Raw genomic sequence first — 26,888 nt, forward strand, 5'->3', positions numbered from 1 at the left:
CCCGTTACGTCGCGCAGTGTTATCTGCGTTTTCCAGGGAGAACGCGACATGTTGCTCCTGTAAACATGTTTCTCGTCCGAGACAGTGGCGCATGCAAGAGCAGGTGCGATGCTTGAGCACCACCCCAAATCTACAATCAGGCCACTCGTACGTCGTCTTCGCAATTCAATCGCACACAGCTAACACACTACAGCAAGTGGTCTTCCATTAAACATGACAAAGCGAAGAATGACGCCGGCAAGTCCAAACAACGGTCCATTATGACCCGCGACATCACCAACGCCGTCAAGCTCGGTGGCCCGAACCCCGACATGAACCCCCGCCTCTCCCTCGCAATCTCGACCGCGAAGAAGTCCGCCGTGCCCAAAGCCTCTATCGAAGCCGCCATAGCCCGCGGACAAGGACTCTCCGCATCGGGTGCCGCCCTTGAATCCCTTTTGCTCGAAGCCATCCTGCCGCCCTCCGTCGCCACGATAATAGAATGTCAAACGGACAACAAGTTGCGCACCCTAGCCGACCTACGACTACTCATAAAAGAGGCAGGCGGCAGCGTCTCCACTGTAGCTTTCATGTTTGAAAAGAAGGGACGGATAATAATACGGAAGAAAGATGGCGTAGGCGTAGACGAGGTGCTGGAGCCAGCCCTTGAAGCCGGCGTGCTGGATGTAGACGAGGACGCCGAGGGAAGAGTCGTGCTATACACCGAGCCTGCGTTGACGAACAAGACGGCGGAGAGACTGGCGAAGGAGCTAGATGTAGAAATTGAGGAGAGCGAGATCATCTACGATCCTAACGAAGATACCAAGGTGCCTCTGGAGGACGAGGGTGCGGCTAAAGAGCTGGGCAGCTTCTTGGATGAGCTGCAGGAAGTGCAGGGTGTACAAGGGGTGTATATAAACTGGACCAAGGGAAGCATAGGAGATGATGTCTGGGACGAGATAAGAGGCAAGGTCACTGCGTGATCTGTCTCTGACTCCCCAGCCTGGTGTACATTTGTAGTATACAGTATTGTACAATAACGCCAATAGCGGCGCAGAACGAGCTGCGTCTCCACGTTTGGTATCTCTCAGCAAATATCCACCACCTCAGATCGTGCCTTCTCGCTCGCTCGTGTTCGTGGCTCGGTGCCTGTCATAGGGTGTTGTTCGTGTGCATCCAGCATGCTGTCCTGACCTCTCTACTCCTCCCTGCCGGTACCCAATTCTCTCAATCTCTCTTGCTCCTCCCTCCTCCTCTTGTTCTCGAGATTTCTCTGCTTCAACCTCTCCAATTCCTTTGCAATCTCGTCTCTATCGTACGGGATCTTGTGCGTTTGGCCTGGCTTGGGCCAGAAATCGGGAACGGTGAATTTGCCGTCGAGGTTCGTGCCGAAGTAGTACATGATGCTGATTGGGAAGAGGATGTACATCCCGAACTGGAAAGTCTGGTCAGTGTATGTTCACGAGTATTAGGCTCGACTTGGTTGGAGTGCAGGTGAAGTGCAAGTGGAATTATTGGTGTAGTCGCTTTGGGTTTTAAAGCGCGAGGCGCTGTAGGGATCCTCTCTACGTACCTTGAACACTTCGAGGTTGGGGCCACCCATCGTTGCGGTATCTAGTCGACGTCGTGTGGTATTTGCGGCGCACTCCGGAGACTTTCGCGCTTGAGTGGAGTGATGATGGAGTCGAAGTTTCGCAGATCTGATCGGTGATGGTTCGGCGATAAGAGGTCAGATCTAATCTTCAGCCTTACCTCCACGCGTTTCCCCACTTCCAAGCTGGGGAAGCCGCAACCTTCACATGTGTCTGCAACCTGGGATCTTGTGAACCAGACCTAACCTCAAGCTATTCCCATATCAAAGCCGTATTCTCATCTTCATAAGTAGTGAAGACCAACTGCCACATCCCATCCATCCATTCTGTCGCGCTCGGTTGTCTCAACAATGTCTATCCCATCTCCGCATTCTAGCCTCGGCTCACTGACATCTCAACTAAGAATCTCTCAAGCACTCCAACTAACATAACCACGCCTCACCCAAGTACACGCCCACGCTCTAACACAATACCCAACATCTCAGCTCTCCACCATCCAACCCACCACCACCATGTCCTCCCCAAACTCCCCCATCCTCCTCACCTACACCAACAAAACCGCCATAATAACCCTCAACGTACCCAAAAAGCTAAACGCCCTCGACGCAGACACCTACTACCTACTCGCGCGCGCCATGAACGAAGTCGCCGCCCGCTCCGACATCTACATCACCATCCTCACAGGCCGCGGCCGTTTCTTCAGCGCAGGCGCAGACGTAACCTTTGGCTCCACCACCGACAGCAGCGCCATCGACGAGCGGCACCAGTACCTAAAGAGCTTCGTATCCAACAACCTGCACATCACACATGCGTTTTACACGCATCCTAAGATACTCATTACGGCGCTGAATGGACCGGCGGTGGGACTGTCAGCGGCGTTGATCGCGTTTAGCGATTTCGTGTATGCGGCGCCGCATGCGTTTTTGCTTACGCCGTTTAGCTCGCTGGGGCTTGTTGCGGAGGGGAATGCGAGTATCGGGTTTGTGAGGAGGTTGGGTATTGCGAAGGCGAATGAGGCGCTTATTATGTCGAAACGCATTACATGTGATGAGTTGGTAGCGACGGGCTTTGTTAATAAGGTCATCAACGCTGGCGTCGATGTCAAGGATGAGAGCTACAGTGACAAGTTCCTTGGGGAGGTTAGGAAAGAGGTTGAGGAGAGACTGGGTGATCACCTCAACAGCGAGAGTCTGGTGCTCATCAAGGAATTGATTCAGAAGCCGTATCGGGAGGCGTTGGATCGGCAGGGCGTGGAAGAGGTGATGGGAGGTTTGCAGAGGTTTTTGAAGGGCGTGCCGCAGAAGGAGTTTGCGCGGTTGGCGAGTGGAGAGAAGAAGCATAAGTTGTAGGGTTGGTGAGGTAGTGTTAGTAAGAAAAGGGAGATCTACAGAGCGCACTTGTCACGGAAGAATGTTTGGTAGTGGTAGAAAAGTGTAACGATGAAGGCGTCTGCCTCATTCCCCTTGGGTTTCGCATCCACTTGTGGAAGACATCGCATACGTGGACGCCAAGACCCAATGGGAATGTGCCATACGCTTTGATCGTCATGCTATAGTCTCTAGCCTAACGACACACCCTCCGTAGCCAACAGCTCTCCACCCAGTGCATCCCCTTGAGTAGGACTCGCAACATCCACAACCGGTCTACTTGCCGTCGTCGTGCTATCCGCCAAATTCTCCAGTGGACTCGGTCGATGCGGCGGCGGTCTATTCCTCTTCTCCTCCTGCAGCTGGTGCTGCACATAGCTCGTGTACCGTAGCGCAACGAAGAGCATAAACGCACTGACACCGACTGTGATGGCTGCGCGGCGGGTAAGCACCCATCGGACGCCCTCGACCTCGGATCGCGCATCTGAGTTGAGCGCGACGGTGATTTTGTAGTTGAGTTCTTGGATCTATAGAACATTACTGTTAGTAGGTTGCGCCGGAGACGAAATGAGATGAACAACATACCTTGGTCTCCATGACCCTCTGTTCCTGCCTGACAGCCATCTTCCTGTCGTCGAAAAGCCCCTTAAGCTCGTCTCTGAGATGAGTCGTCTCCTGTCCTAATCTCTGCCCTAGGATATCGACCTCGTGTTGCAATTGTCCTCTTTCCGTGCGCATCCTCTCCATCTCGCCTTTCTTCGCGTTGCCTATCTCCGTCTTCAGTTCGCTGCACGCGGCCCGGAAGAGGTATGTTTCGTTCTCCACATTGCTCTTGCTGACGAGCTCCTTACGCGCCAACTCCATATTGTCCAAAAGGGTTTGTCGCACGGCTTTCATTATGGTAATGGACTGCTCGGGGGTATATGAGGATTGCGAGAGTTTGCGCACGAGACCGTAGGTATCGAAATGGTGGACATATGGTGGTGTCTTCAGGTGCGGTGCCTTGTGCGACTCTTCTTCAGCGGCGGTGGGAATGTGCAGCACGCTGTCCACTGGTTTCGTATCGCTTTTCTTGGGAGGATCAGGCGCCGGCGTTGTTGGCGGGGCGGTTTCCTCTGTTGCGCTTGCTTGAGTGGGTGTGGTTGGACTGGTTGTTGCTGTTGGCGCATCTTCCTCTACTTCTTCGTGTTCGTGAACGGGGTCTTGCGGGGGCTTCTCGTTGGACACAGGCTCCTTTTCTTGAGGTTCTTTAGGGGGCTCTTGGTCCAATGCTGGAGCTGCGTGCTCATATGCCTTTCCATATCGCTGTGTGCTCGGTGGCTCCGATCGGCGGGGCGAAGTTGTGAAATGACGACGTGCTTGTCGCGTGCGGGAAACCGATGGCGATGCACGCTCTTTTGTTATCGACGCGCCTGCTCGTGACGATTTGGTCGGCTGAAATAGCATAGGCCATAGGAAAGGCAGTCTTGGAGCAGCCATGTTGTCGTGTCGTGGAAGTTGCGAAGTTCGAGCTCGAGTGGAATCCTCAGATGCGACTTCGGGTAGTATAGGCCTTGGCGGGGGATCTGCCATCCTGAAGTGGATATCCATGCCGAAGCACCACATTTCGACATCGGAGGAAAGGCATCATCTCAAACTTGTTCTGTCATAAAAAACTGCACGATCCTGCTGACACTGCAAAGATGTATAGAGCGGTCTTTTGAAGTATTCTACAGACACGTAACTCATGATCTTAATTTCTCTAACTCGTAACCGAAATCTCGGTCGTCTTTCGTCATATACAATATCGTAAAAGCAAACAGAACTTTTTGGCCTTGGCCTATGCTTCACCAGCAACTCCACGCAATGCTAGTACTCAATCTCCTTCTCATGATACCGGAAAATCAACAAACTTTTGTGAGGTCATCAAACCTCTGGGTATATGTATATGTGTAAGACTTGTCGCAACACCGGAAACAAACAACTTTTGGTCTACAGTATCAAACGTCATGCGAAGAGCTGCTAATGGAACTGCGACTAGTCCCATCAGTGATATGCGTCGCGATACTCATGCGCTGGAATGGCGAGATTTGGTTTTGTTCGCGAGACGGCGGACTTGACAGTCCCTGACTGCCTGCAGGCGACGAAGGTGGTGGGTGGCTTGGTAGAGCATCATTTGCGCCATAGCGTTCTCGGAGACGCTTGATTTCGCGAAGTCGGTTACGCCAGGACGATATGGAATCGCCACCCTCGCGGATGTACCAAACGCTGGCAAAGACAACGGCGTTAATAGCCATGAGGCGGCAATAGTCTGCCAGGTACTTTCCGCAAAGAATTTTAGTCTCGACGGCAGGAGATATGTCGGGGAACCCTGGCTTTGAGATGGTCTGGATCTTGTAGTAGCGATTCCTGCCGTCGGGATCTGCATCCAGTCGACGGTCGACAAAGCTGGCCCTTGACTCTGGAGAAATGACAATATGTACATAATTGAAGGCCGACGGGAACGTGTCGAAGTTGTAAGGTAAGCCAGAGTCGTTGAAAATAATGTTGACAAAGTCGTTGCCGATGTGCCGCTTTTTGTTCGGATACGTCATGTCATCGTCGGGGTTGGTCGGCATCATTGTAGGAATGTGGAAGACAAGCTCCATGCAGCGGTCCCGCCAAGCATAGGTGAACTCGCCGTCTCTGTCTTCGCGTGTGTCGAGACCACCAGTATTGAACTTTGCCCCTTTCAGACGGCATAATGTACCTAGGTCACTAAGGAAAGCAGTATATGCTGGGGATCCCATATCGTTCATGAAAATGTCTCTCTCGTTCGTCTGGCCCTCGCCGATGTAGATGACACCTATTTTGTAGTTGTCTACCGTTGCGATCCGGTCGAATACAGTAATAGCACGGCGTGTCGGCTCGTCATCGGGTAACGGAATAGGTGGATTGCTCAGGTCGAGTGGGGCGTAAAATGACTGGAAGATATCGTCTGGCAGAATGCCGACATATGTGTTGGAGTAGAATGCTTGGGAAGCAAGGCCGATGGTGATCGGAACTTGATGTCGTGGTGGCGACGTGATCAAGGGCCGTACTTTGATAAAGCGGGTGCCGCACTGCCAAAAGTTAGTAGATGTACTGACAACACACAAGCAGAAAGACTTACCGGTCGGCGTGTCGTGACAACAGAGGCACCGGTTCTTGCAGCGGTCTCTATTGTCACAAGAGCATTACCAACGATCCATGTCTTCTTCCAGACTTCTCCATCGCCAGGCTTGAAAGAACTTTCCTCGCGTGTTGTTTCATCGCGATCTGTATATGCTACCATGTTCATAATATCCAGAATGACCTGTCCTTGCTCCTCCATAATTTGCCGTCCGGAGCTGTCGGTATAGTGTAGATTCTTTGTGATCCATGGTATCTGCTTTGGGCGGTCCTCCATCTTCAACGCCATGAACCAAAATGTGATGACGTAATACGCGAGGGAATATAGATACTGAGGTAGATCGTCCTCGACGCTTCTTGGCTTGTTGGCCCCAAGATCGGGCGATGCCGCAAAGTCTCTTGATGCGCCGCTGTGTCGCAATGTCCGATGCCCGCTTTGTAGCGAATGCCCGTTCGCTGTCCGGTCACGCTGGTCGCGTATGTGTTGTAAGTACCGGAAGCATACACCGAAAACTAGCTTGAACTCGTCTTCGCGGAAGTTCTTGAAAAGTTCTGGAAGACGAGCCAAGGAGGTGAGGAATTCCAATATGTGTATCGCTGTAGCTGGCTTCGTGATGATTTGCGACATTTTCTGGACGATGCTATCGAGTGACTTGCTGATCGATAGTGGTATTTCGAAACAGCAGACTGAAAGTGCGTGGATGCACCATTTTGACGTTCTGTCCCACTGCACGATCCCTTGTAGGAAGGCCTTCACAAGATCATCTTCCTCGCTCTTTTCGAAGTACTCGTGGTAGCTGATGATGATTGTTAATATATGAAACAGGCAGACGGCAACATCAGCCTTTTTCAGGAGCGTGTGCGGTGGTGGTTCGTGGAAGCTTGCATTCCGTACTTGTTCGCAGAGAACATTTCGTAACATTTTGAGCTGGGCGACACAACTGCGGACCAACGCTTGGTTGGAGAGCTGAGGCCCAAGATGAACGAGTACGTAGCTATAAATCTCCCAGTCGGGTGGTCTCTGTAGGAGTGAAATGATCAACTCCAGCCACAATGTGACTTCCATGTCCAGGATATCATCGCTGAGAGGGTATTTCTCCGCATCAATATGGGAGAAGACGACGCGACTAGATTCAGATGGCGGTTCCTCGGGAAGTCCTTTGGGGCCAGGGTACATCCACAAAGGAGGTATCGGCTTTGATACGCGGCCCGCGGGGGCATTCGAGCGGCCGGTGTGGCGATTGAGAGAAGAACGAGGACTTGAACCAGAGGTTTTGCGTTGGTCCCGCCACGAAGAATTGTCTTCTGATCTGTTGTGATCGGATGTTGGACCATCTTCAAATTTTTCTGGCGCAATAGCTGTTTCCTCTGTACGGCAGAGCTCTGCGGCAATCCGCTGACCTTCCGATGAAGAGCTAACTATCAAAGCATGGCGAGCGTCGGCGCGCAAACGAAAGAGTAACTTGAGAGCTGTAAGGCGTGCATCATGCGCGTATGCATCTCTTCCAGCAATCTGTCTTAGGAGCTCGTAAAGGATGCGTGTCTTTTGGGCCGAATGTGTCACGCTCCGAGTGAAAAGCCGTACATAGGCAGTGGCGATGACGTTACAAGGGGAGCATCCATCTTCTTTGAACAGAAATTGGTGAGACTGCCATGACGGTAGCGAAGGTGTAGATGCAGTCCGTGGGCGGTCCAGACGCCGCTGCAAGACTTGAACAATCTCGGAGAACCGGGCGGTCGATTCTCGATCAGCTACGTACACCGCGAAATCTACTAGTTCCTGCAGAACTTCGATGTCATCTTCCATTTCAATCCGGTCCACAAGGAGTTCTTCTGACTGCGATACTGTTTCGCTGGAACACAGCATCTCGACGGCCTGGTTAGTTTCCCGTAATGATCGGAGCACAAGCAGTCGGAGCGAGCGTGGCCGTGTGGTGTCATTGAAGATGCCAGCGACCAGTCGATGGCAGAGGTCAAACCAGCCGGCATGGGAAGGATTGAGGTAGCGTCCGGTTACAAAGTACTCTATCACTCGATCCGCGGTCGCGTCGCTTACGCGGTGTGAAAGGTGCAAGAAAAGCTCCATGACACTCTCGCGTTGGATGAAGTCAAGTGCGTCGCTGATGTGGTCTAGTTTGACGAGAACTTGAAAGATGCCGTCCTCTGGATCACGTCGGAAGAGCTCCTGGTGGGATGTTGCATCTCTTTCATAGAACCCGGAGACATCGTTGGCATGCTCTGGTCCGCCTAGAATTCGTCAGTAAGGGGTATCCTGTGATTGAGTGTACACGTACCAGCATTGGACAGACTGTCTGCATGAGGTGATATTTGTCTTTCAAGGACGTCCTTCTTCGCACTGCTTGCATGATCTGTTGATCTGGATGCTCTGGCGCTGACACGCTCGTCGTCACGCTCGGCGCACACACGTATGACCTGCAGCATGTCCCCCAAGTCACTTTCAGCAAGCAAGAGATCCCTCATGCCTTCTTGGGCCAGAACCGCATCTATCAGACTTATGATTATCTGCTCTTGGTCGGTGCCTGGTGTCCTGATTGAAGCTTTCAGGGCTGGGAAGAGCAAGGACATGGGGACCTTGGGCAGCTCGTTGCGACCATCTTCCAGAAGCAGAAGGCGCAACACCAGAGTAGTGCCCCTGTACATGCTGTCTAGTTTCTTCTTGAGACTCTCGTTTTCCAGAGTCTCCCGGGATGGGCCATCTAGAAGCAGATGCAGCAATTCAGAAATGGCAGCTTGTCCGACATGGGACTTGAACAGGTTGCTCAGCGTGTTCCAGGCTTGATCCTGGAGATCGGTGATCCTCTTATGGATTTCACACAGAACTTCGAGACAGGGTCGCAGGGATTGCTTAGGTATGTGCACATAGGTGATTATTGTATCGAACAGCTTGACGCCACATTCGACATCGGGGCGATGCGTCGTGGCCCTGCAGATGGAGACGGTGCGTCGTACGAGGAGGTCCAAATCGTCGTCGGTGAAGACTTTGGCATTGAACTTGCAGATATCCGTGGCAAATTGGAAGGCGCGAAACATGTTTGCGACTTCTGGAGGAGGATTGGCAGCACTCCTCTTGCCGTTGGACTTGCCCCTCAGGCCGCGGAAGGCATCGCAACTGGCCTGGAAGCAGCTATCGAGGGAGGTCAGGATGAAGGAGACCATGCCCGACTCGCAAGAGTCAATGTTGCGCCCATCGTTGGTGAGGGTTGCGATGACGTCGAGCCTTCTGTCGAAGTAGCGATCGTTCTTGCGCAGACAGGCGGCGTCGAAAAAGAGAGTGCGCTCGATGCTGGCCAGGTCGGAAAGCGATGCGCAGCTCTTGAGAAGCCTGTACCCCGCCTCTGCGACATCGTCTGGCTGCTCGGGCAGGAGCAGGTCACTTGCGACCGACCACAACGCCAGTATGTTCTGCACCGGATACGCCTCGAGGATGTCGCATATCTTGTCCACAGCCACGACGCGCTCGGCGAACGGGCGATTGCGCTGCAGCTGGTCTATCAGGTCGTGCAGCTCGGGAGGCCCGCCCGTCACAGGCTTGCCCGTCCGCTGGCCTGTGACCTGGCTGATGCGCTGAAGGGTACCGTCGGCTGAGTGCGGGCTAGGGATGGAGCCGGGTCGGATGGTGCCCAGCGAAGGTGTGCGCGCAGGCGTGCTGGTGGCGGACGAGACTGAGGGCGGCGGCGTCGGGCTCTTCAGACGGCCGCCGGTCAGAGAGCGGAAGGCCGTGAAGAGCGCCTGGGTGGAGGAGCGGCGGTCGGGCGTGTGGGGGACATGGTCGGCCGGCGGAGACATGCGTCGGTCGCGGCGGCGCAGATGGGGTTTGCCTGGTGGAGAGTGCGAAGGCTCGACGACTACGGCGGAGAGGGCCCAAGAGGATGTCTATGAGAGTAACGCAGGCGCATTGAGTCTATCATGGGTGCTGGGCGGCGGAGAGGCGGGGCGGCTGGGGGAGCCCATCTGGGGGTGGAGAGGGAAAGGAAGGGGTCAAGTCTGGCGGGAAGGCAGCGTCGTAGCGGACTCGACCTTGCTAGACAGCAGCACGGCATCCAGAAATCGAGAGCAGTCGTCGCCGGGCAGGGCTGGGGTCATGGCCCTGATCCCTGCACACAGAGACAGGCCCTAGCGCCGCAGGTGGGACACCCCAAACAGCAACCATCGGCCAAACGGTCGAGCTCTCTGTCCACCAGCCACCCGTCCTCTACATCTGCAACCCTACGCCCCCCTCACGATGGCTGCCGATATCGCTACCCTCTCGCAGCTGCTCCAGGCGTCGCTCGACCCGCGGCAGAACAAGCAAGGTGCGTAGCAGTGTTTCCCGCAGTGCTCATGTGGTGTAGCCTGCATTTCTGGAAAGAATGCGCGTATGCTTGGATAGAGAAAGACTAGCCTCTGTATAGCTCAGTATATGCGCATTCGTCTGGTATCCAGACCACCATCTTGCCCCTCCAACCCCCACATCACCCAGCATGTAATGCTAACTTTTCACAGCGGAGGCCGCAATCAGCGAAGAGCAGAAGAAGCCCGGCTTCTCCCTCTCCCTCCTCCAGATCGTCGCCTCGGACGCGAACCCCCAGACGACCCGACTGTCGGCCGCCCTCTACTTCAAAAACTTCGTAAAGCGGAATTGGGTCGACGAGGATGGCAACTACAAGCTGCCCGAGGCCGAAGTCGTGGCCATCAAGAGGGAACTCATCGGCCTCATGGTCTCGGTACCCGCAAGTCTGCAGGCACAGCTCGGTGAAGCCATTAGCGCCATTGCCGACAGCGACTTCTGGCAGCGATGGGACACCCTAGTCGACGACCTCGTCTCGCGCCTCACACCCGACAACACCGTTGTCAACAACGGCGTACTGCAAGTCGCACACTCTATCTTCAAGCGCTGGCGGCCGCTGTTCCGCTCCGACGACCTCTTCACCGAGATCAACCACGTCCTGTCCAAATTCGGCACTCCCTTCCTCCAGCTGCTCGAGAACACCGACGCTCTCATCACAAACTCCCAAGGCAACCCTCAGGTCCTCAAGAGCGCCTTCACAACGCTAGATCTCCTGGTCAAGCTGTTCTACGATCTTTCCTGCCAGGACCTGCCCCCCGTATTCGAAGACCACATCGGAATCATCTCAGGCCTTCTCCACAAGTACCTCGTCTTCGACAACCCCGCCCTACACACCGACGATGACACCGAGTCGGGACCGCAAGAGTACGTACGGGCTGGCATCTTCGAGGTGCTCATGCTCTACATTCAAAAGTATGAGGACGCATTTGGGTCGCACCTGGGTCCTTTCATCGAGAGCACCTGGAGTTTCCTCATGTCGGTGGGCCTCGAGACCAAGTACGACATCGTGGTCAGCAAGGCGCTACAGTTCCTCACTGCCGTCGCATCCACACAACACGCCGAGGCCTTCAACAACGAGTCTGTCCTAGTCCAGATTATCGAGAAGGTCATCTTGCCAAACCTTACTCTGCGCGAGTCTGATGTGGAACTATTCGAAGATGAGCCGATTGAGTTCATTAGGAGAGATCTGGAGGGGTCCGACAACGATACGCGTCGACGTGCTGCCACTAACTTCCTGCGTAAACTCATGGACCGTTTCGAAGGACTTGTCACGACTACTTCCCAGAAGTACATCGACGCCTATCTCCAGAACTATGCGGCCGACCCCCAAAACAACTGGAAGTCAAAAGATACCGCAGTCTACCTCTTCACCGCCATTGCTGCCAAGGGAACCGCTACTGCTGGCCAAGGTATCATGAGCGTCAACGAGAACGTCAACATTTTCGAGTTCTTCCAGACACACGTCGCCGCTGACCTTCAGGCTCAAAACGTATCGCCCATTCTCAAGGTTGATGCTATCAAGTTCCTGTACGTCTTCCGCAGCCTACTATCACCAGACCTTTGGCGCGCTGCTTTCCCCCTGCTCGTGAACCAATTGGGCAATGACAATTACGTCATTCACACATACGCTGCCATCGCTGTCGAGCGTGCTCTGTACATGACAGACGACAAACGGCAACCCATAATACCCAAGTCAGACGTTGTTGGCTCATCGAAAGACTTGTTGACGCATTTGTTCAAACTCATCACAATGAGCTCTGCCCCGGAGAAGATCCAGGAAAACGAGTTCTTGATGAAGTGCGTTATGCGCGTACTTATCTTCATACGCGATGATGTGCTGCCCATATGCGAGTCGATTCTTCAAAGCTTCATCAACATCGTCAAGGTCATCAGGCACAACCCTAGCAACCCTCGCTTCCAGTACTACATGTTCGAAGGTATAGGTGCACTTGTCCGCTTCTGTGCCCCAAAGCATCCTCAGTTCTTCGAGGAAAAGCTTTACGAGCCCTTTGCAACCTGCTTGCAGAACAACGTTGAGGAATTCTCTCCGTACATATTCCAGATCTTCTCTGCGCTACTAGAAGCAAACCCTTCAGGCCAACTTAGCGAATACTACAGGGGTGTATTCGGCATCATCCTCAAGGGTGCGGTCTGGGAGCAGCGTGGTAACGTCCCTGCGTTAGCCCGACTGTTGAGTGCAATGGTTGCTCGCGACGCACAAAACATCGTGGCAAGCAGCCAATTGGAGCCTATTCTGGGTATTTTCCAGAAGCTGGTCACTAGCAAGGCTCACGAGACATATTCGTTCGAGCTGATTGAAGCTGTCGTTGCGCATATCCCAGCGGATGCGCTACAACCCTACTTTGTCACCATCCTCCAGCTTATGCTCACAAGACTATCGAACATGAAGACAGAGAACTTCCAGCAGCGCTTCATTGCGTTCTACCACTTCGTTTCAGCTCGACTGGACAAGGGGCTTGGCGCCGACTTCTTCATCAAAGAGTCTGATAAGGTTCAGAATGAGTAAGTGAAAGATTCTCCAAATTGTAGGCATCAATTACTAACTTCGCAACAGCATCTTCAAGCCTATCTACTTGACTGTCATTCTTCCCGACACCCAGAAGCTTGCCCGCCCAACCGACCGCAAGACCGCAGTTGTGTCGTTCACCAAGTCTCTGGGCGATGCGGAAGCTTTCGTTAGCCGTTACCCCAAGGGTTGGGCCCTTACCACACAGCGCTTGATCGAGCTACTGGTTAACCCGCCTATGCCCACTTCCGCAGATGACATCATCCCCGATGCCGATGTCGACGAGCTCGGTTTCGGTGTCGGCTTCACCCAGCTGAACACCTGCAAGAAGGCTCCACGTGATCCCTTCCCAGAAATCACCGAAGTGAAGCCATGGGTGGCTCAATATTTGAAAGATGCGGATGCCCGTCACGGTGGACGTATCGTCAAGATTGTGCAAGAACGGTTGGACGATGTTTCGAAGCAAGCTTTGGCTGCTTACTTGAGCTAGAGCAGCGGGCATATTTAAGAGGCGCTTTAGAACATATGAGAGGGCAGGTGCGCATGATAGCACGCGGGGTTAGGCGCAGGTAAAATAGTGGAGCCGGCTTTCTAGGATTTAGGACATGATACCAGGTAGAGAAAAAGTGGTGGATATTTTCCCATGAAGGAACGAAGCTGAATACATATCGCAATGGCACATCATGTGCACAACCAAACCTTTAAGTCTTATCAAGCGTCTTGCACCTCATAGCTAACCTTAGTAACCCCCTTCTGCCTCTTAACATTCCTCAAAACAACCCTCCCACACTCCTTCAGCCTCTGCACATGCGTCCCGCCACACGGATAACTCCCCTCACTCCCTATCTCCACAACCCTAACGCCATCCTCTTCATCCCCCTTCAGCGTCTCCATAACCCCCGTACACTCCTTCTTCGCCTTTTCCTCATCCCAGAAATGAATCTTGACGTCCATGTCCGCGGCAACCATCTCATCGACTCTGGCTTGGATTGCAGCTTTCTTGTCTCCCGGAATGAGACCCGAGAATTCTACGAATGCGGCGCCGGGGTAGTGCGACGCTTTTCCGTCGACGACGTCGGGAGCGATTATGCCAGTGGTTTTTAGATGGGCGACGGCGAGACCGATGACGTGGCCTGCGGTGTGGATCCGGGAGTGTAGGTGGCGTTTGGCTGTGTCGATTTTCTGCTCTGCTTCTGCTTCCCCGCTTTCTTGGAATTTCTGGTCAGAAGGAACAAAGACGCCCATGTGCAGGATCGCGGGATCGACCTTGCGGACTTGGTGCACGTGGAATGTTGTGCCGCTGGCGGAGATGGTTCCAACGTCCGAGGGTTGACCGCCGCCCTGGGCGTGGAAAATGGTTGAGGGGGTGGTTAGGACATAGGGTTTGGTTTCTGGTGGTGGTTTGAAGAGGGATTGAGTATCTGCGGGTAGGGATGACAGGGCGTGGATTGAAGTTATGGCAGAGGTGTGCGTGTGTTTTTGGCCATCTTTTTGGTAGAGGGGATCTGTTCTTTGGGATAGAGGGTCTGCCATCTTGGTGATGGATCGAGAGGTATCAGAGATGAAATCTGTGGTGGTTTTATCGTAGGTGTGGCGGGTTGGTGATGCCCGTTTTGTTGTTTGTGTAGTAGTGCCGCGGAAGAGGATTGCGCACGCTGTATACCTAGAAAACCTACAGCACATGCGACCTTCTTTATGCTCGCCTGCTGCGACGGATGTTGAATTGAGTCACTTGAAATTATGGAGGGCCTAACAGCCAAAGGAATGTTCGAGATACTTTGGAAGCGTAAAGTACGGGTCAGAACTGCGCCCTTGAGGTCTACATGCGCTTTACCGCTTTAGGCAGGTACCAATTCCTGTCCTGACGTCTTCTCTTTTTGTACGTCAAACAAGAACGTAGCATATGGATGTAACCATTCAAATTGCAGAAACTCATGAATTATTGTATTACATCCTCAATCGCCGCAGTGAGAGGGGGTAGCGACAAAAGGTGCTGCGTTGATGATACCGTTACCAAGACCTGTTCATCTTCCGACTTCGGAATATTTTCGTCCACAGAACTCTGCGTCCTCAAGCGTCTTGATAGTCACAAATCACGTTCCACCATTGGTTTTCAGCAATCAGACCATCCAAAGCAAATATGGCCCCCCATGGGAAGACGCGCCGTATGCCCGCTTCTTCACAATGCTGCTGCAGGATATCTTGCAAGTCGAGCTTCGCACCCCACTTCCGCGCCATCACCCCGATCGCCAATGGCTTCATGACTATGGTGGCCTCAAAAGTCCGGTTGTCGTTTGCGCTGCCGGACAGACTCGTGTAAGGGCTCAAGAAGTCGATCGAGGTGTATGGGAAGAAGGAGCACTCTTCCCAGGCTTTCGTCAATAGCCCTCTTGAAGTTTTCACTAGTCGGTCTATCGTAACTGTCTCTTTGTTCCAGTGGGCGTTTGTACGAAACTGATAGGTCGAGCGGCTACGGCCAGTGGTTGTTGGGGTGACTAGTTTGCTCCGCATCGAGTCGCCTGGTCCGCCGTACTCATCGCATTCTGAGTGCACCGACACAAGAATTCTTTCGTCAGCGAAGAGCCTCTCGATGAAAGCATCAACACAGTCGATGGAGATTTTTCGATGCAATGTCGGTAGCATGAAGTGCACATAGGGGCGTTGCCGCTTCTGGTACCAGCCCTTGCCAACAAGGAAGGTGCTTGACTTCTCGAATGGTTGAGAGCCGCATGTGAGAATGCCGTACTCATGTAATTCGATTAGTCCATGTACGATTGGTGCAGTCTCTTCGTCGAGAGGACCAAGATGGCCTGGATTGACGTCAATTTTCCCATGAAGAAAGCTCAGGTTCCTGAAGTTGGTATTTGGCGTCAGTGTACATCTAACATGCAGCTTCTGCAGCATTACTCACAGACATAAGAGAGACTCCCAATCTGGAGCAGACTCCCACTGGTCCTTCCGTCCCTTCCAACGGCACCTTCTGCACAGGCCTAGTTCGCTTGATAGGCCAGCATAAGGTATAAGTATGAGACCCCCATGGCAATCGAGGTTAGTTGGCGCATCGCAGCTCGTGCATGCAGCCATCGCGTGTTGTTGTTGCAAGACTGTGACTCGATCAAGGTGAAGGGAAAGAGAGAAGGAGAGGTGTTGCGGAGTCGAGTGGATGCACATTCGCTTGTTTATCTACTCTCACGTGTTGATTGTGTGTCACCGATGACGCAGGCAGACACTTCCCCATCCGTCGGCCCTCGCTTCCTCCATCGCTATCGCTATCGCACCTTCTCTCACCTGCTCATGCCACCTTCCCTAGCCCCAGAGCGCAGAAACTAAGTTCTGAACAGGAAAGCCGCGACGATGCACATCAGATAAATAACAGAACGGGACGAGCTTACGAAAGATACTTGGTAGCCACCTCGCGCCTCAAGGTCGCTCGATCATAACGCTGGCCGCCCTCATTTGACCAGTGAGCAACCACCGGGCTCTGCGTCTTCCGCCCCTCAAAGATGCCATGCGCATCAGAACGGCTGGTTTCCTGGAGAGTCTTGTTGGCTATCGGAGTATCTTTGTCGAGGCTCGAGAAGTTATCGCGCTGTAGGGGCCTAGTCGAGAAAGCTTTGGAAAGCCGGGGGTTGAGTGGAGAGGGAGTCTGATGGACAGACGGTACGAATTGGCGAACGCGAGGTCCCAGAGGTTGCTTCACTCGGAAGGGTGAGCCTTCGATGTGCGCGTTGACAGGACGGTGATCATGAGGTGCTAACTTGCGCATGATGGGTGTCTCTTCTCCTGAATACGTTGAAGCACGCGGAGTGGATGGTTGATGTTCGTCGCCTTGATATCCCTCGCCATCAATGTCCATCGCGTCCGCCACTTCGCTCTCGGGCCAGACCTGCTCGGACTTTGTAGCTGCGGTACCCTCTGAGTTCTGGATTAGGATGAAGAGCCAGATCAAAGCGCCTAGCAGTGTCGCCAGGAAGAGCGTATAAGCCTGACCATTGGGGTCAAGCACCCAGTATTCCAGACAGCTCCCACGGAAGAGGTAGGCGAAGAAACCTTTGGATGAGTCGATAGCGTCTTGGACGAAGCGCTCGAGACGAGTAGGCGGCTCATGATTGATCAAAAAGCCTGACATGATGTTATGAGGCAGCAGTCAATTCTTGGTGATCGGATCAAGTGGTGGGAGAATGGACTCAAAAGATCAAATGAACGGAAGTTATAGGCGACCGCGAGCGTTTGTTGTGATGTATCGGCGCGTGATTACTGCACGGTCCTCTTGATTGAGTGAATCAGTTGTTTCTTAATTCTTGTCCATGTCTCATGTGATGAAAACCTTTGATTTGCCACGTAGTTGCTGTGACAACAACTGCATTCTTTCAACGCTCTTCAGTGATAACCTCCCAAAGTTCCAAACATTGCAGTAGTATAGCGACATCTTGATCTGCAAAAATGCCGCCGTGTACTACATGGACCCTGGGCATGCCCCAAAACTGCCGCATATCGCTGTCACCATCTTAGCTCCAACCAGCCTTCCCAAACGCCGCATTCACTGGCGGTCTCTTTGACTGCGGCCTCGGTAAATTGCTTGTAGGAACACTGAACAGCGGTCTCCGCACTGGAGGCACCTCCTCCGGTCTTCTTGCTCCAAACGCCCGCTCCTCCACGAATGGCTTTTCCATACCTTCTTTCTTCCACCTTTCCTGGACCCGGTTGAACTCCATACCTGGTGGAAACATGGGGGTCTCTTCGCGTTTGTGTCTGTATGGCGCCGATCTGAATGGATCAGCGGGCTTTGGCGTACTTTGCAGCCGGAGGATGAAGCGGATGAGTTTATACACGACTCCGATACTGATTGTCAGGAAGAGAATGTGGAAGAAGCGAGGATGTTCATCGTATAGTGCGAAGGAGGCAAGGACGACTCCAGTCTTGAGCTCAAGCCACACTAAGAACGCGAGGATGAGTGCTCCGATGTTTGGCAGTAGCTGCTTTGCCGGTTCGAGCATTACTTTCAATAGGCCATGAGATGACGCGCGCATCCAGAGAAAGGACATTGTAAAATTGGGTTGAGGGGTGTATGTGTCTGGCCGCTGGTGGACATTTAAGGAATGCCTGTGGAACTAACGAGAAGATGAATCTTTCACTAGACGCGTGAGCTTGCTTTCACTAGAGAGACTGGCCCTTCTGGGAAGTAAAGAAACCCTCATCCTCTGGTTCCGCTGTTTTCCTTTACAATGTCCTCGTAGCCTCCATGAATCTTCTACATCCACACTATACACCCACGTTTGCACCGCAGTTTGTCATAACAACGCCACCACAATGTCTCTAGAACAGGTCGATATCGTGCTCAACATGTTCATCCTTTCACTCTTCCCTTTTCACATCGCTCGATCTCGGTTCAAGTGCGTGCAGCATGGCCCCCACTCCGCGCGATCTTGAACCAAATGCCATCGACCATTTTTTCACTGTGATGATGGCGCTAGCCGTCGCTTTGATAGTACTGCTCTTCATCATCATAGTTAGATATGAGAGGCGCAATGCCTCGTGGATACGACGCGGGCTGAGGGCTGGGAATGAGAACTGGTTTATTCTTAGCTATGGAACAGGTATGCGAGTGGCGCATGTGGATCCTGATGGGGTAAGTGTTGGTTATGAAGAGATAACATGAGCCGCGGAAAGAGGTTTTGCTGTGTGGAAGAGTAGTCTTTGGCGCGATGTATGTAGCGAGGTATGTATAATGCTTTCGCATCTCAATCATGTATATGAAGGATTTGTCTAGCTTGGAAGCATGAGAGTATCAATGTGATGAATTTAACATACACACAGCCTCGAAATCCAGCGCATCAACATCATCACAGACTCACACTAACGGTATATCCGAAGGTAGCGCAGACCAAGAAGAAAGTCAGTCCAGCAGCCAGTTTCGAGCATGATCCCGTGTGCTCTGTTGCGGAGTTGTCTCCATCCTTCTTGACTTTCATCGTCCCTGTCTACGCGGATCGGGAGCGTAGAAGCCTGTAGTCGAGGTAGTGGTTGTCGGTCTGCCTCGCTCCACCTCGGTGCCTCCTCTGTCCGCACTTCCATTTCCTACCGCAAGAGTAGACATCACGCTAGCTAGCGACTGGCCGCGCGGTTTGGTGGGCGCGCTCGGAGCGCTCATGCTTCCAGCACTCGTTGTTGTACCATTCTGAGCTGCTGTATCTCCCTGTGTAACATCCGGTAGCTGCTGACCGCGCTGTACCGGCGACCGCGAGTTCTTAGGCGGAGGAAGAGCACGATACCGCTTCCTAAGCTCCTTAAGCCCAAGTTCAGTTGTAGCAATCAACTCTTCTTCTGTTTCGACGGCAAGCTCGAGTTCGTTCCATAACTTCTGGACCTCTTCATCCGGTTGTGAGCTCTCGTTGCCCCGACTCTCTGGTATTCGTATAGGGAAGAACTCGGGTTGTGGCTGTGGGTTCTCGTCGGGGTACATTGGCGACTGGGGTGGTGCGCCCTCGACGTGGGTATACAATCCGACACCTGTTATGTAGGGGGTTGTGCCGGGTGGGCAGGTGCTCTTGAAGGCACCGATCAAGTCGGCGTTCATGCGAGCTTTGCGAGCGGCTGCCACATCGGGCGGGAGAGGCGTGGTACTCGTGGGTGGCTTTTCGAATACCGGCGGGTTGGCATCGTTCTGCTCACGCGCGGCAGAGGAGGTTTGGTCTGCTGATGAGATCATGGCGGCCCGGTCTGGGTGAAGATAATGTGAAATCGCACTCTGCCGCATGTTAGTGCTCTTTCCCGGTCTTGCTTTGAACATTGTTCGGTCGGTGAAGGTTTGCAGCTGACAGCAATGAAACGGTAATATTGAGGTTTTGGTAGTCCGCAGTAATGTTTGGGTTTGTGTCGCTTTCCAATCACTCGCATTCACTACACAGCTTGCGGTGTTGAGAAGGAGCCATTGCGTTTGCTGTCTTTCCGCGGACGCACTTACTCCAAATGAAGATATACATACCTGAGATCCCTGTATCCGTTGAGCGTTCCTACCATAGTGTCGTGGATGGGGGTAGCGACGATGCTCTCGTCAACTTGATTAGGAGACCTTCAACATCGCGTGAAGCTGACCTCGGAAGTCGCGCCGTTATCGATAACCACAGCCCCACTATACCCAACACGTCATAGTTCCAGACCACCAGCCTCGCCAACACGCAGGCCATGCAGGCGTCCATCAACGCGTCATGACGAGATCATCAACGATCCGCTCCCGATGCAAGCTCCACAACATCCAGGAACGCGCCAAAAGGAAAAAGTGCTGACATCAAGACAAAATGGCATTGGCTGCTTTCGCTCCGCGGAAGGCGGCTCGTCACGGTATACCATGACCTCAGATCTTGTGCTAATACGATTGTTGCTGCTGCCCTGTGACACACGCTGCAACCATGCAGTCTACTAAGTTATTTAGAGGTGCCGTCTCCCTGCGTTGCTGCAAGTCATCTTTTATAACTACATCATCCTTACCACGAGTATCCGCTGCTAGGATCACTTCGACTACTTCCAGGGCTTATTCGTCAACTCCTCCAAACAATAACGACCGCCTCAAAGGCCCAGTTGAAGCTTCATCAACCATGCAGTCAGTAAAGAACGCCATTGCCGAGAACCTCGGCAAGGTCGTCTCTGGAGCCCATGATCTCGCACCTGCAGACCAGCAGTTCTCGCTCGAGGAAGTGCCAGATCTCAGCGGCAAGGTCGCCGTTGTAACCGGTGGCTCAGAAGGAATCGGCTACGGATGCACACATACCCTCCTCTCACACAACATCAAGAAGCTCTTCATCATCTCCATGAGCGAAGACATCATCGACGATGCACTCAAAGCCATCAAGGAAGAGATGGGCGAGGACAAGGCCAGCAGAGTCGAATGGATGAAGTGCGATCTCTCAGACTGGGAAGCAACTGGCAAAGTCGCTTTCGAGATTGCCAAGAAGACAGACCGGATTGATATCCTGATCAACAACGCCGCGAGAGGTATCATGACATACCAGCTTGCCAAGAACGGTGTCGATTTACATATGGCTATCAACCACATGGGCCATGTAGTCCTGACCTCTCACCTCCTGCCTTTGATCAAGTCCACAGCCGACAAGGGCAACAAGGTCCGTCTTGTACAACTCGGCTCCAACGCACACGAGAGTGCACCCAAGGATGTCAAGTTTGAGTCTCTTGAGGAGCTCAACCAAGATCTCGGCGCTATGGGACAGTACGGCCGCACAAAGCTCGCTTCCATCCTGTACGCACGCTACCTGGCTCGTCACCTCTCTACCTCGCACCCCAACATCCTATCCAACGCTACACACCCCGGTTTCGTCGAGACACGGCAGTCTGTCGACATGATCCACGAGCCCTACCCGTTGGGCGGCTACGCTATGAGCGTTGGTATGGCGCCGTTCAAGAAGACGCAGTTTGAGGGTTGCGTAAGCACCATGTACGCGGCGACCAAGACAGAGGGTACTGGCGAGTACATTTGCCCGCCTGCGATACGGGAGCCGGGTAGTGACTTGGCGAACAATGAGAAGCTGGGCGAGCAGTTGATGGACTTCACTACGAAGTTGGTCAAGGAGAAGACTAAGAGCTCGAGCGCTGATAAGGGGTGTCCATTCAAGACGTACTAGAAGCGTCCACGTAGAGTAGGCAGTGCCAATTACTTCGAATATGAGCAAATGTGCCTCGTTCATACACCAAATATGCCATGTGATGCCGCACTTTTCGAGACTGAAGAACCTTATGGCCGTAATTCGTTGCGTCTCATTCCAAACAACTATGGTATCGCTCGCTTGGCGCCTTGCAGACTGAACCCATAACCCATACCAATGACCCAGAATAATGCAATGCATGAAACAACGCCTAATCTCCACAAGGCCGAAGCCTACTAAGCAATACCCTCCATACCCATGGGTACCTGGAAGCCACTCAAACCTTCTCCAGCACTCGTCAACCGTGCGCAAAGACTCAAGAAGACTACTGTTTCGGTAGCAGCGAGGTAGTTCAGTGTATCCAGCAGGATCTTAAGATGCCGGGTGAAGTTCTCCTCGTACTTGGCTAGCATGTCGAACATTTTGTCGACGCGCTGGGGGTCGTATACGAACTGCGTTGTGGGTCTGTGTGTAGAAGCGACTAGTGTAGCAGCAGGATTCTTCGAATTTTTAGCGGGAGGAGGAGGAGCAAAGGATGCGTTGACCTGGGCTACTAGGTCGGGGTCGCCGGTGACGAGGTAACGAGAGAGGGAGTAGGTGAAGGACGCGAACATGCTGCATGTTGACATGATTTTGTTGTTGATCTGAAGTTGATTAGCAGCCGTAGAGGCTGTAAAAGTGTTGTTTGACTTACTCGAAGCAGCTTACTGTTAGTAAGCATGCATTCCTTCAAGCAAGTCGCGAGGAAGTCAACATGGTCCTGCATCAGCTCGTCGACAGTACGCTTCACTTGAGGCCCACCGCTCTCATCCTCCGTTGCCTTGCCCTTGGCCCTTGCGTCCTGCTTCTTCTCTTCGCTTATCCGCGACATCAACGATGCCCAGTTTGGCTCAATGACCTCAGATGTGCAGTAGTAGGTAAGTTGTTGGACGAAGACCAGCATACGCGCTCGTAGTGTCCACGCTCGGCGTTTCCACTGTTCAATCCGCGGGTTTTTGGATCGGTGCTTCCAGGCTGCGTTCTTGCCCTGCTCACCCCAGCACTTGGCTAGATCCGTTTCGAGGTGCTTCAAGCTCAGTAGGTATCGGAAGAGTAGTTGGTAACGAGTGAGTGTGACTCTGCTAACCACCAATGACAGTGGGAAAGGCATGGCGTAGTCAAAGACTAGCGCTTGGTATCCAGTGATGTTTGTGTCGTCGGTGATCGGCGCTGAGTTCGCGGGTGTGTAATTGGACAACGTAGCGGTGGCAGCATCCTGGTCGAGACCCTGGACATTGACAATCTTCATGAGCCAGTTCGTGAGTCCAGTATCGTTAATCTGAACCTTGATGTCCTCCTTGTATGGGTCTTCCACAGCGACTGATCCAGCATGTCGAGTGGCGAGATCCAATAGCGACTGCAGCTTGCCGACGTTAACATGCTTTGCTGGTTTCTTGAGCTCAAGCTCGCTCATCTCGAGGAAGTAGGTGAAGAAGTCGGAGCGATCGAGGAAGAAGTAGTGCTTTAGTGAACGTAACCGTGCCGGCAGTTGGTGTGTAGTGAGAAGCAGATTGAGGAGAGATGAGTTTGCGTATGCGTATGAGGAGTTGACGTTATCTAAGAAGCGTGGATCGTCGAAGCTGGTGGGCGCGTCTTGCACGACTTTACTAACGTCGACGCCTCCGCACTCCCTTACCACGTTGAGGTACTTTCCTGCCAGGAGCACTTTGTCTTTGACAGCTTCAAGCTGTGGTGGTACGAGGGCATCGCGTATCGTGTATCTCTTCTCCCAGTATTCGTCCGTGTAGTCCTGGTCTAGGCGCTCTCGCTTGATGCTTCTCTGCTCTTTGATCAGGAACTCGGAATGCGGGTCCTTGATGCCGCCGTGATGTAGCCACTCGTTCAACATAGCCATATACGGTCTGCTAGCCTCTCGTAGTAGTGTGGTCAGTAGTGCGCGAGCTGCAGGGTCACCAGACATCGACGATAGCCGCTTGGTAATGAGTCCGAGCACACTTCCGCCTTTGCAGAGCTTCTTGGCGGCGTTTCCTCCTTCACGCAACGACTCCAATATATTCTCGAAATCATTGCTATCGTCATCAGCCGAGTCTTCATCCTTGTCGTCTTCCAGAATGCCGTTGGCCTTCAGCAGCTCGATCCCGGTGGTGTAGAGCTGGAAGAGCATGTGGCTAGTCTGTTTGGTATGCAGACTCAAGACGTGCAGAGTGAAGGACTCGTTCGTCAGCAGCTGGTGCTCAAGTTGCGCAACGAGTATGAGGTAGTCCTTGAGCAACCGTCGCACAGCCGCGCACAACGCATGATTCACGGCACCGTACTCTTCCCGACTGAGCACCTCTACGCAGGTCTCGACAGCGATGTAGTGTGTAGCAGTCTTCAGCATCGACTTGGTCAGATCTCGCAAGCTGGGGTCGAGGCCGGGCATTAGGCGGAACTGTGGCCCTACCAGACGTTCCTTCTCTTCGTGGGGATTGTAGCCATCGCCGAATCGAATGTACTGCCCCTCAAAACCCATGAAAACAAACAACAGATCTTCCAGTATAGCCTTCTCTTGTGCTTCTAGCGATAGTTTTGCGAGTGGTGTGGGCTGCAGCGATATAGGCGCGGTGGATGCGAGCGGTGGTATCGAGATGCGCGTCGCCAACGGGGCGGTCGTGTGTGGTATCAAAGAAGCCTGCGGTTCCCACGGCATCTGGGGCTCTTCGGGGATAGACTTTTGCGAGGCGGCGCTGCGTGAGGGTCGGTCGACGTCGCGTGGGAGTTTCTCTGAGCGGCTTCGCGCATTCACCCTGCTCTCGCTGGCATGCTTCAACGGGCTCTTTGTTCGCCTGATCTCCGTCTCCCGCTCGCGCACCTCCTTCTTCTCTGTGCGACGCTCGCCCGAAGTGGCGCCTGTTGCGCGCATGGGTGCTGACTGTTTCCTGGCATGTGACGCTGCGGTGGTCGAGCTACGACGGTCGAGTTCCTCTCCAGAAGCGACGCGGGGTCGCGCAGTCGACGTGTAGTTGGCATTGACGGAGCGGCGATCAGCGCCGGACAGCGACTTCATCGTGGGCACGTTGCGGGAGGACATGTTGGCGGGCAGGGCACTCCATGGAGCCCGGGGTACTTTGGTGTTGCTTGTTCGCTGCGCCGAGTCGTGTTTGGGCTGCAGTAGCCGTGTTGATCGGGTCCCGCTTCACTACGCGTCGACTCGCGCTAGCCACTAACCGACCCATGACGCACCTGGGCAGGCACGCCGACCTTCTGCTTGCACATTCGCATTCTTTACGGGCTGTGTAGTACCTCTTCTCCTCGCCGTGCACAGGAACGAAATAAGCCTATTTCAATGCTGTCGACATGCGCCCCAGTTCCTATGCTCCCATTCAACGGACAGAAGAGCTTTCACAGTCAGCCAGCACGGCTGATCGCTGTTGACTGGTCCTTTGCAGCCTTGGAGTCATTGTACACCGTTGCCAGTCGACCTTCACTTTGAGTATGTTTTCGCTGAGGTGCACCAAATTACACATTGGATTTGTAATCTACGACAGATACTACGTACACCTAGGTATCCATGCCACTGTAGACTACTCCGTCTTCTCCACCCATCGACCAGATCCGTCCTTCACATGTTTTTAGCGTCGTTCCGAAACCAGATATAACTGTGTTAACACATGACACTTCTGGTGTTCATCGCCTTTAACAGGGCACTCGAGACGAACGACACCAGCCCAATTTTCATTTTTGTCCCCAACTGGTCCCTGACCATAGTCCCAGCCCTTGCCGCGGTCGTGGTTCAGTTGAAGTCCCGCGTACTCAATAGCTCTAGTACGGTCCGTAAAGGATTTCTGTACAGCCACAGAAACGAGACTCGGATGATTTCGGTATATCACCGCTTCTTGGACCTTCTCTTCACATATATGTGAAGGATGCTTAAGCAAAACTCGGTCCGGCGTATCAAATTTCTCTGGATACTCAACGCCATTGTTTCTGAGTTCCTGGTAGCTTTGACGAGGCATGGCAGACTTCTCGTAACAATATAAACTTCGCACAGGCCGTTCGCTGAGGGCCTTTGCGACGGGCTCGTTAGGCCTCTTCTCAGCCTCGATTTGACCAAACCTCATATCTTCCGTGTCCATGATATCGTATAGGTATTTTCCGGTCTTTTGCCACTCTAACAACGAGGCGTCGAGACGTTCTTCCGTCATGTAACTAATGTTGTAGTCTCTTGCTAACATCTGACACCACCCCCATAAATCTTCTCGCAACAGCTTTTGCTCCTCGGTCGAATTACCGTAGATGCCAAGAAACTTTTCAGGAAGGCCGTGGTATGGAGGATCGATGGTGACCCAGAATACGGTATCCTCGTGGAACTTGGACATGGCGTTCGCTGTCGTTATCTCCGACTGAATCCATCTACCAGAAGTCTTGTCGCGTTTCCACTCTGTGACAACAATAATATGTGTCAGGTAGTCTTCATATGTCGTGTGGTTTCTTTGCGTCACGACACTGACCCAAGGCTCGACGCAGCAGTCCAAAACCCTTTCTTTGCCATCCAATTTCTTCCTCTGCTTAGAGGTTTTCTGCTTAGCATAGGTTATAGCCTCTTCTTGGGATGTATATGTGGCCCACTTTCCCCCAATCCCAAACTGATTGCTGCTTGGCGTGACATAAGAAGCTATCATATCGCGTAGCTCAGTCTGTGAAGCAGGGATAAAAAGATTCTCGTCCGCAATCTCTTCGGCGTATATAATTCTGCACTGATATATATTTGGCGGATCTGGCTGTCTGAGTGCCTCCGCCACGCCTTGACCGCGGTTTCTTGCCCTGTGGACAGAAAACAAGAAGTGGCCATCTTTGTCCATCGCTCCACCGTATAGTTTTTTTTTGTCATCATCCTCCGGGTATTCTTTAAAAACGTCACCAATATTTTTATCGAGTTCCTCTACCGATACACCATGGTGGCTTCTGTCCTCTGATGCGCAGAGGTCATGTATGGCTTTTTTCAGGGAATTCCGCTCCTCCGCTGAATCGCCAAAGATGCCCGCATATTCTTTCGGGGAGTACTTCGTGAAGGCCCAGTAATACACGTCTTTCGCTTCGTCGGTCATGATGATGGGTATATTTTAAGATGCTCCGCTGAACTGTGGCGATACTTTCGGGATTTGGAGGAGAAGGCGATTTTGAATGTTCAATGTTGGCATGGAATTGGAATGAGCAGTAAGTTCTCAATTTATATGCTACAGACCTGAGTCACTAGCAATGAGTTGCAGCCATTCTAGTCATCGATTGGGTCATGCCTACAGTCACTTT

General features: G+C 52.9%; 12 protein-coding genes across 12 annotated transcripts; 4 read left to right on the top strand and 8 right to left on the bottom strand.

Moving 5' to 3' along the window:
* Positions 1-65: 65 nt before the first annotated feature.
* Positions 66-962, top strand: J4E87_009210 (uncharacterized protein; the record flags this gene model as incomplete). The annotated part of the gene is given in 3 exon segments (XM_049380788.1): positions 66-74; positions 86-147; positions 194-962. The coding sequence occupies 3 exon segments, from the start codon at positions 66-68 to the stop codon at positions 960-962; spliced, it is 840 nt and encodes a 279-aa protein (XP_049229419.1).
* A 215-nt stretch (positions 963-1,177) lies between these two features.
* J4E87_009211 (uncharacterized protein) lies at positions 1,178-1,582 on the bottom strand (the record flags this gene model as incomplete). The annotated part of the gene is made up of 2 exons (XM_049380789.1): positions 1,178-1,414; positions 1,553-1,582. 2 exons carry the CDS (start codon positions 1,580-1,582, stop codon positions 1,178-1,180), a joined length of 267 nt encoding a protein of 88 aa, XP_049229420.1.
* A 501-nt stretch (positions 1,583-2,083) lies between these two features.
* On the top strand, positions 2,084-2,920 carry J4E87_009212 (uncharacterized protein; the record flags this gene model as incomplete). Its single annotated transcript, XM_049380790.1, has 1 exon — positions 2,084-2,920. One exon carries the CDS (start codon positions 2,084-2,086, stop codon positions 2,918-2,920), a length of 837 nt encoding a protein of 278 aa, XP_049229421.1.
* A 209-nt stretch (positions 2,921-3,129) lies between these two features.
* On the bottom strand, positions 3,130-4,417 carry J4E87_009213 (uncharacterized protein; the record flags this gene model as incomplete). Its single annotated transcript, XM_049380791.1, has 2 exons — positions 3,130-3,465; positions 3,524-4,417. 2 exons carry the CDS (start codon positions 4,415-4,417, stop codon positions 3,130-3,132), a joined length of 1,230 nt encoding a protein of 409 aa, XP_049229422.1.
* Positions 4,418-4,917: 500 nt separating this feature from the next.
* Positions 4,918-9,874, bottom strand: J4E87_009214 (uncharacterized protein; the record flags this gene model as incomplete). Its single annotated transcript, XM_049380792.1, has 3 exons — positions 4,918-6,018; positions 6,069-8,314; positions 8,362-9,874. The coding sequence occupies 3 exons, from the start codon at positions 9,872-9,874 to the stop codon at positions 4,918-4,920; spliced, it is 4,860 nt and encodes a 1,619-aa protein (XP_049229423.1).
* Positions 9,875-10,310: 436 nt separating this feature from the next.
* J4E87_009215 (uncharacterized protein) lies at positions 10,311-13,432 on the top strand (the record flags this gene model as incomplete). The annotated part of the gene is made up of 3 exons (XM_049380793.1): positions 10,311-10,380; positions 10,571-12,938; positions 12,991-13,432. The coding sequence occupies 3 exons, from the start codon at positions 10,311-10,313 to the stop codon at positions 13,430-13,432; spliced, it is 2,880 nt and encodes a 959-aa protein (XP_049229424.1).
* A 221-nt stretch (positions 13,433-13,653) lies between these two features.
* Positions 13,654-14,475, bottom strand: J4E87_009216 (uncharacterized protein; the record flags this gene model as incomplete). Its single annotated transcript, XM_049380794.1, has 1 exon — positions 13,654-14,475. One exon carries the CDS (start codon positions 14,473-14,475, stop codon positions 13,654-13,656), a length of 822 nt encoding a protein of 273 aa, XP_049229425.1.
* Positions 14,476-16,330: 1,855 nt separating this feature from the next.
* On the bottom strand, positions 16,331-17,071 carry J4E87_009217 (uncharacterized protein; the record flags this gene model as incomplete). Its single annotated transcript, XM_049380795.1, has 1 exon — positions 16,331-17,071. One exon carries the CDS (start codon positions 17,069-17,071, stop codon positions 16,331-16,333), a length of 741 nt encoding a protein of 246 aa, XP_049229426.1.
* A 1,839-nt stretch (positions 17,072-18,910) lies between these two features.
* Positions 18,911-19,651, bottom strand: J4E87_009218 (uncharacterized protein; the record flags this gene model as incomplete). Its single annotated transcript, XM_049380796.1, has 1 exon — positions 18,911-19,651. The coding sequence occupies one exon, from the start codon at positions 19,649-19,651 to the stop codon at positions 18,911-18,913; it is 741 nt and encodes a 246-aa protein (XP_049229427.1).
* Positions 19,652-20,537: 886 nt separating this feature from the next.
* On the top strand, positions 20,538-21,578 carry J4E87_009219 (uncharacterized protein; the record flags this gene model as incomplete). The annotated part of the gene is made up of 1 exon (XM_049380797.1): positions 20,538-21,578. The coding sequence occupies one exon, from the start codon at positions 20,538-20,540 to the stop codon at positions 21,576-21,578; it is 1,041 nt and encodes a 346-aa protein (XP_049229428.1).
* A 257-nt stretch (positions 21,579-21,835) lies between these two features.
* On the bottom strand, positions 21,836-24,669 carry J4E87_009220 (uncharacterized protein; the record flags this gene model as incomplete). Its single annotated transcript, XM_049380798.1, has 2 exons — positions 21,836-22,243; positions 22,294-24,669. 2 exons carry the CDS (start codon positions 24,667-24,669, stop codon positions 21,836-21,838), a joined length of 2,784 nt encoding a protein of 927 aa, XP_049229429.1.
* A 541-nt stretch (positions 24,670-25,210) lies between these two features.
* Positions 25,211-26,686, bottom strand: J4E87_009221 (uncharacterized protein; the record flags this gene model as incomplete). The annotated part of the gene is made up of 1 exon (XM_049380799.1): positions 25,211-26,686. The coding sequence occupies one exon, from the start codon at positions 26,684-26,686 to the stop codon at positions 25,211-25,213; it is 1,476 nt and encodes a 491-aa protein (XP_049229430.1).
* Between the last annotated feature and the right edge of the window lie 202 nt (positions 26,687-26,888).

This window comes from Alternaria ethzedia, assembly GCF_023757985.1.
Source record: "Alternaria ethzedia strain BMP 0044 chromosome Unknown scaffold_33, whole genome shotgun sequence".
Taxonomy (NCBI): Eukaryota; Fungi; Ascomycota; class Dothideomycetes; order Pleosporales; family Pleosporaceae; genus Alternaria; species Alternaria ethzedia.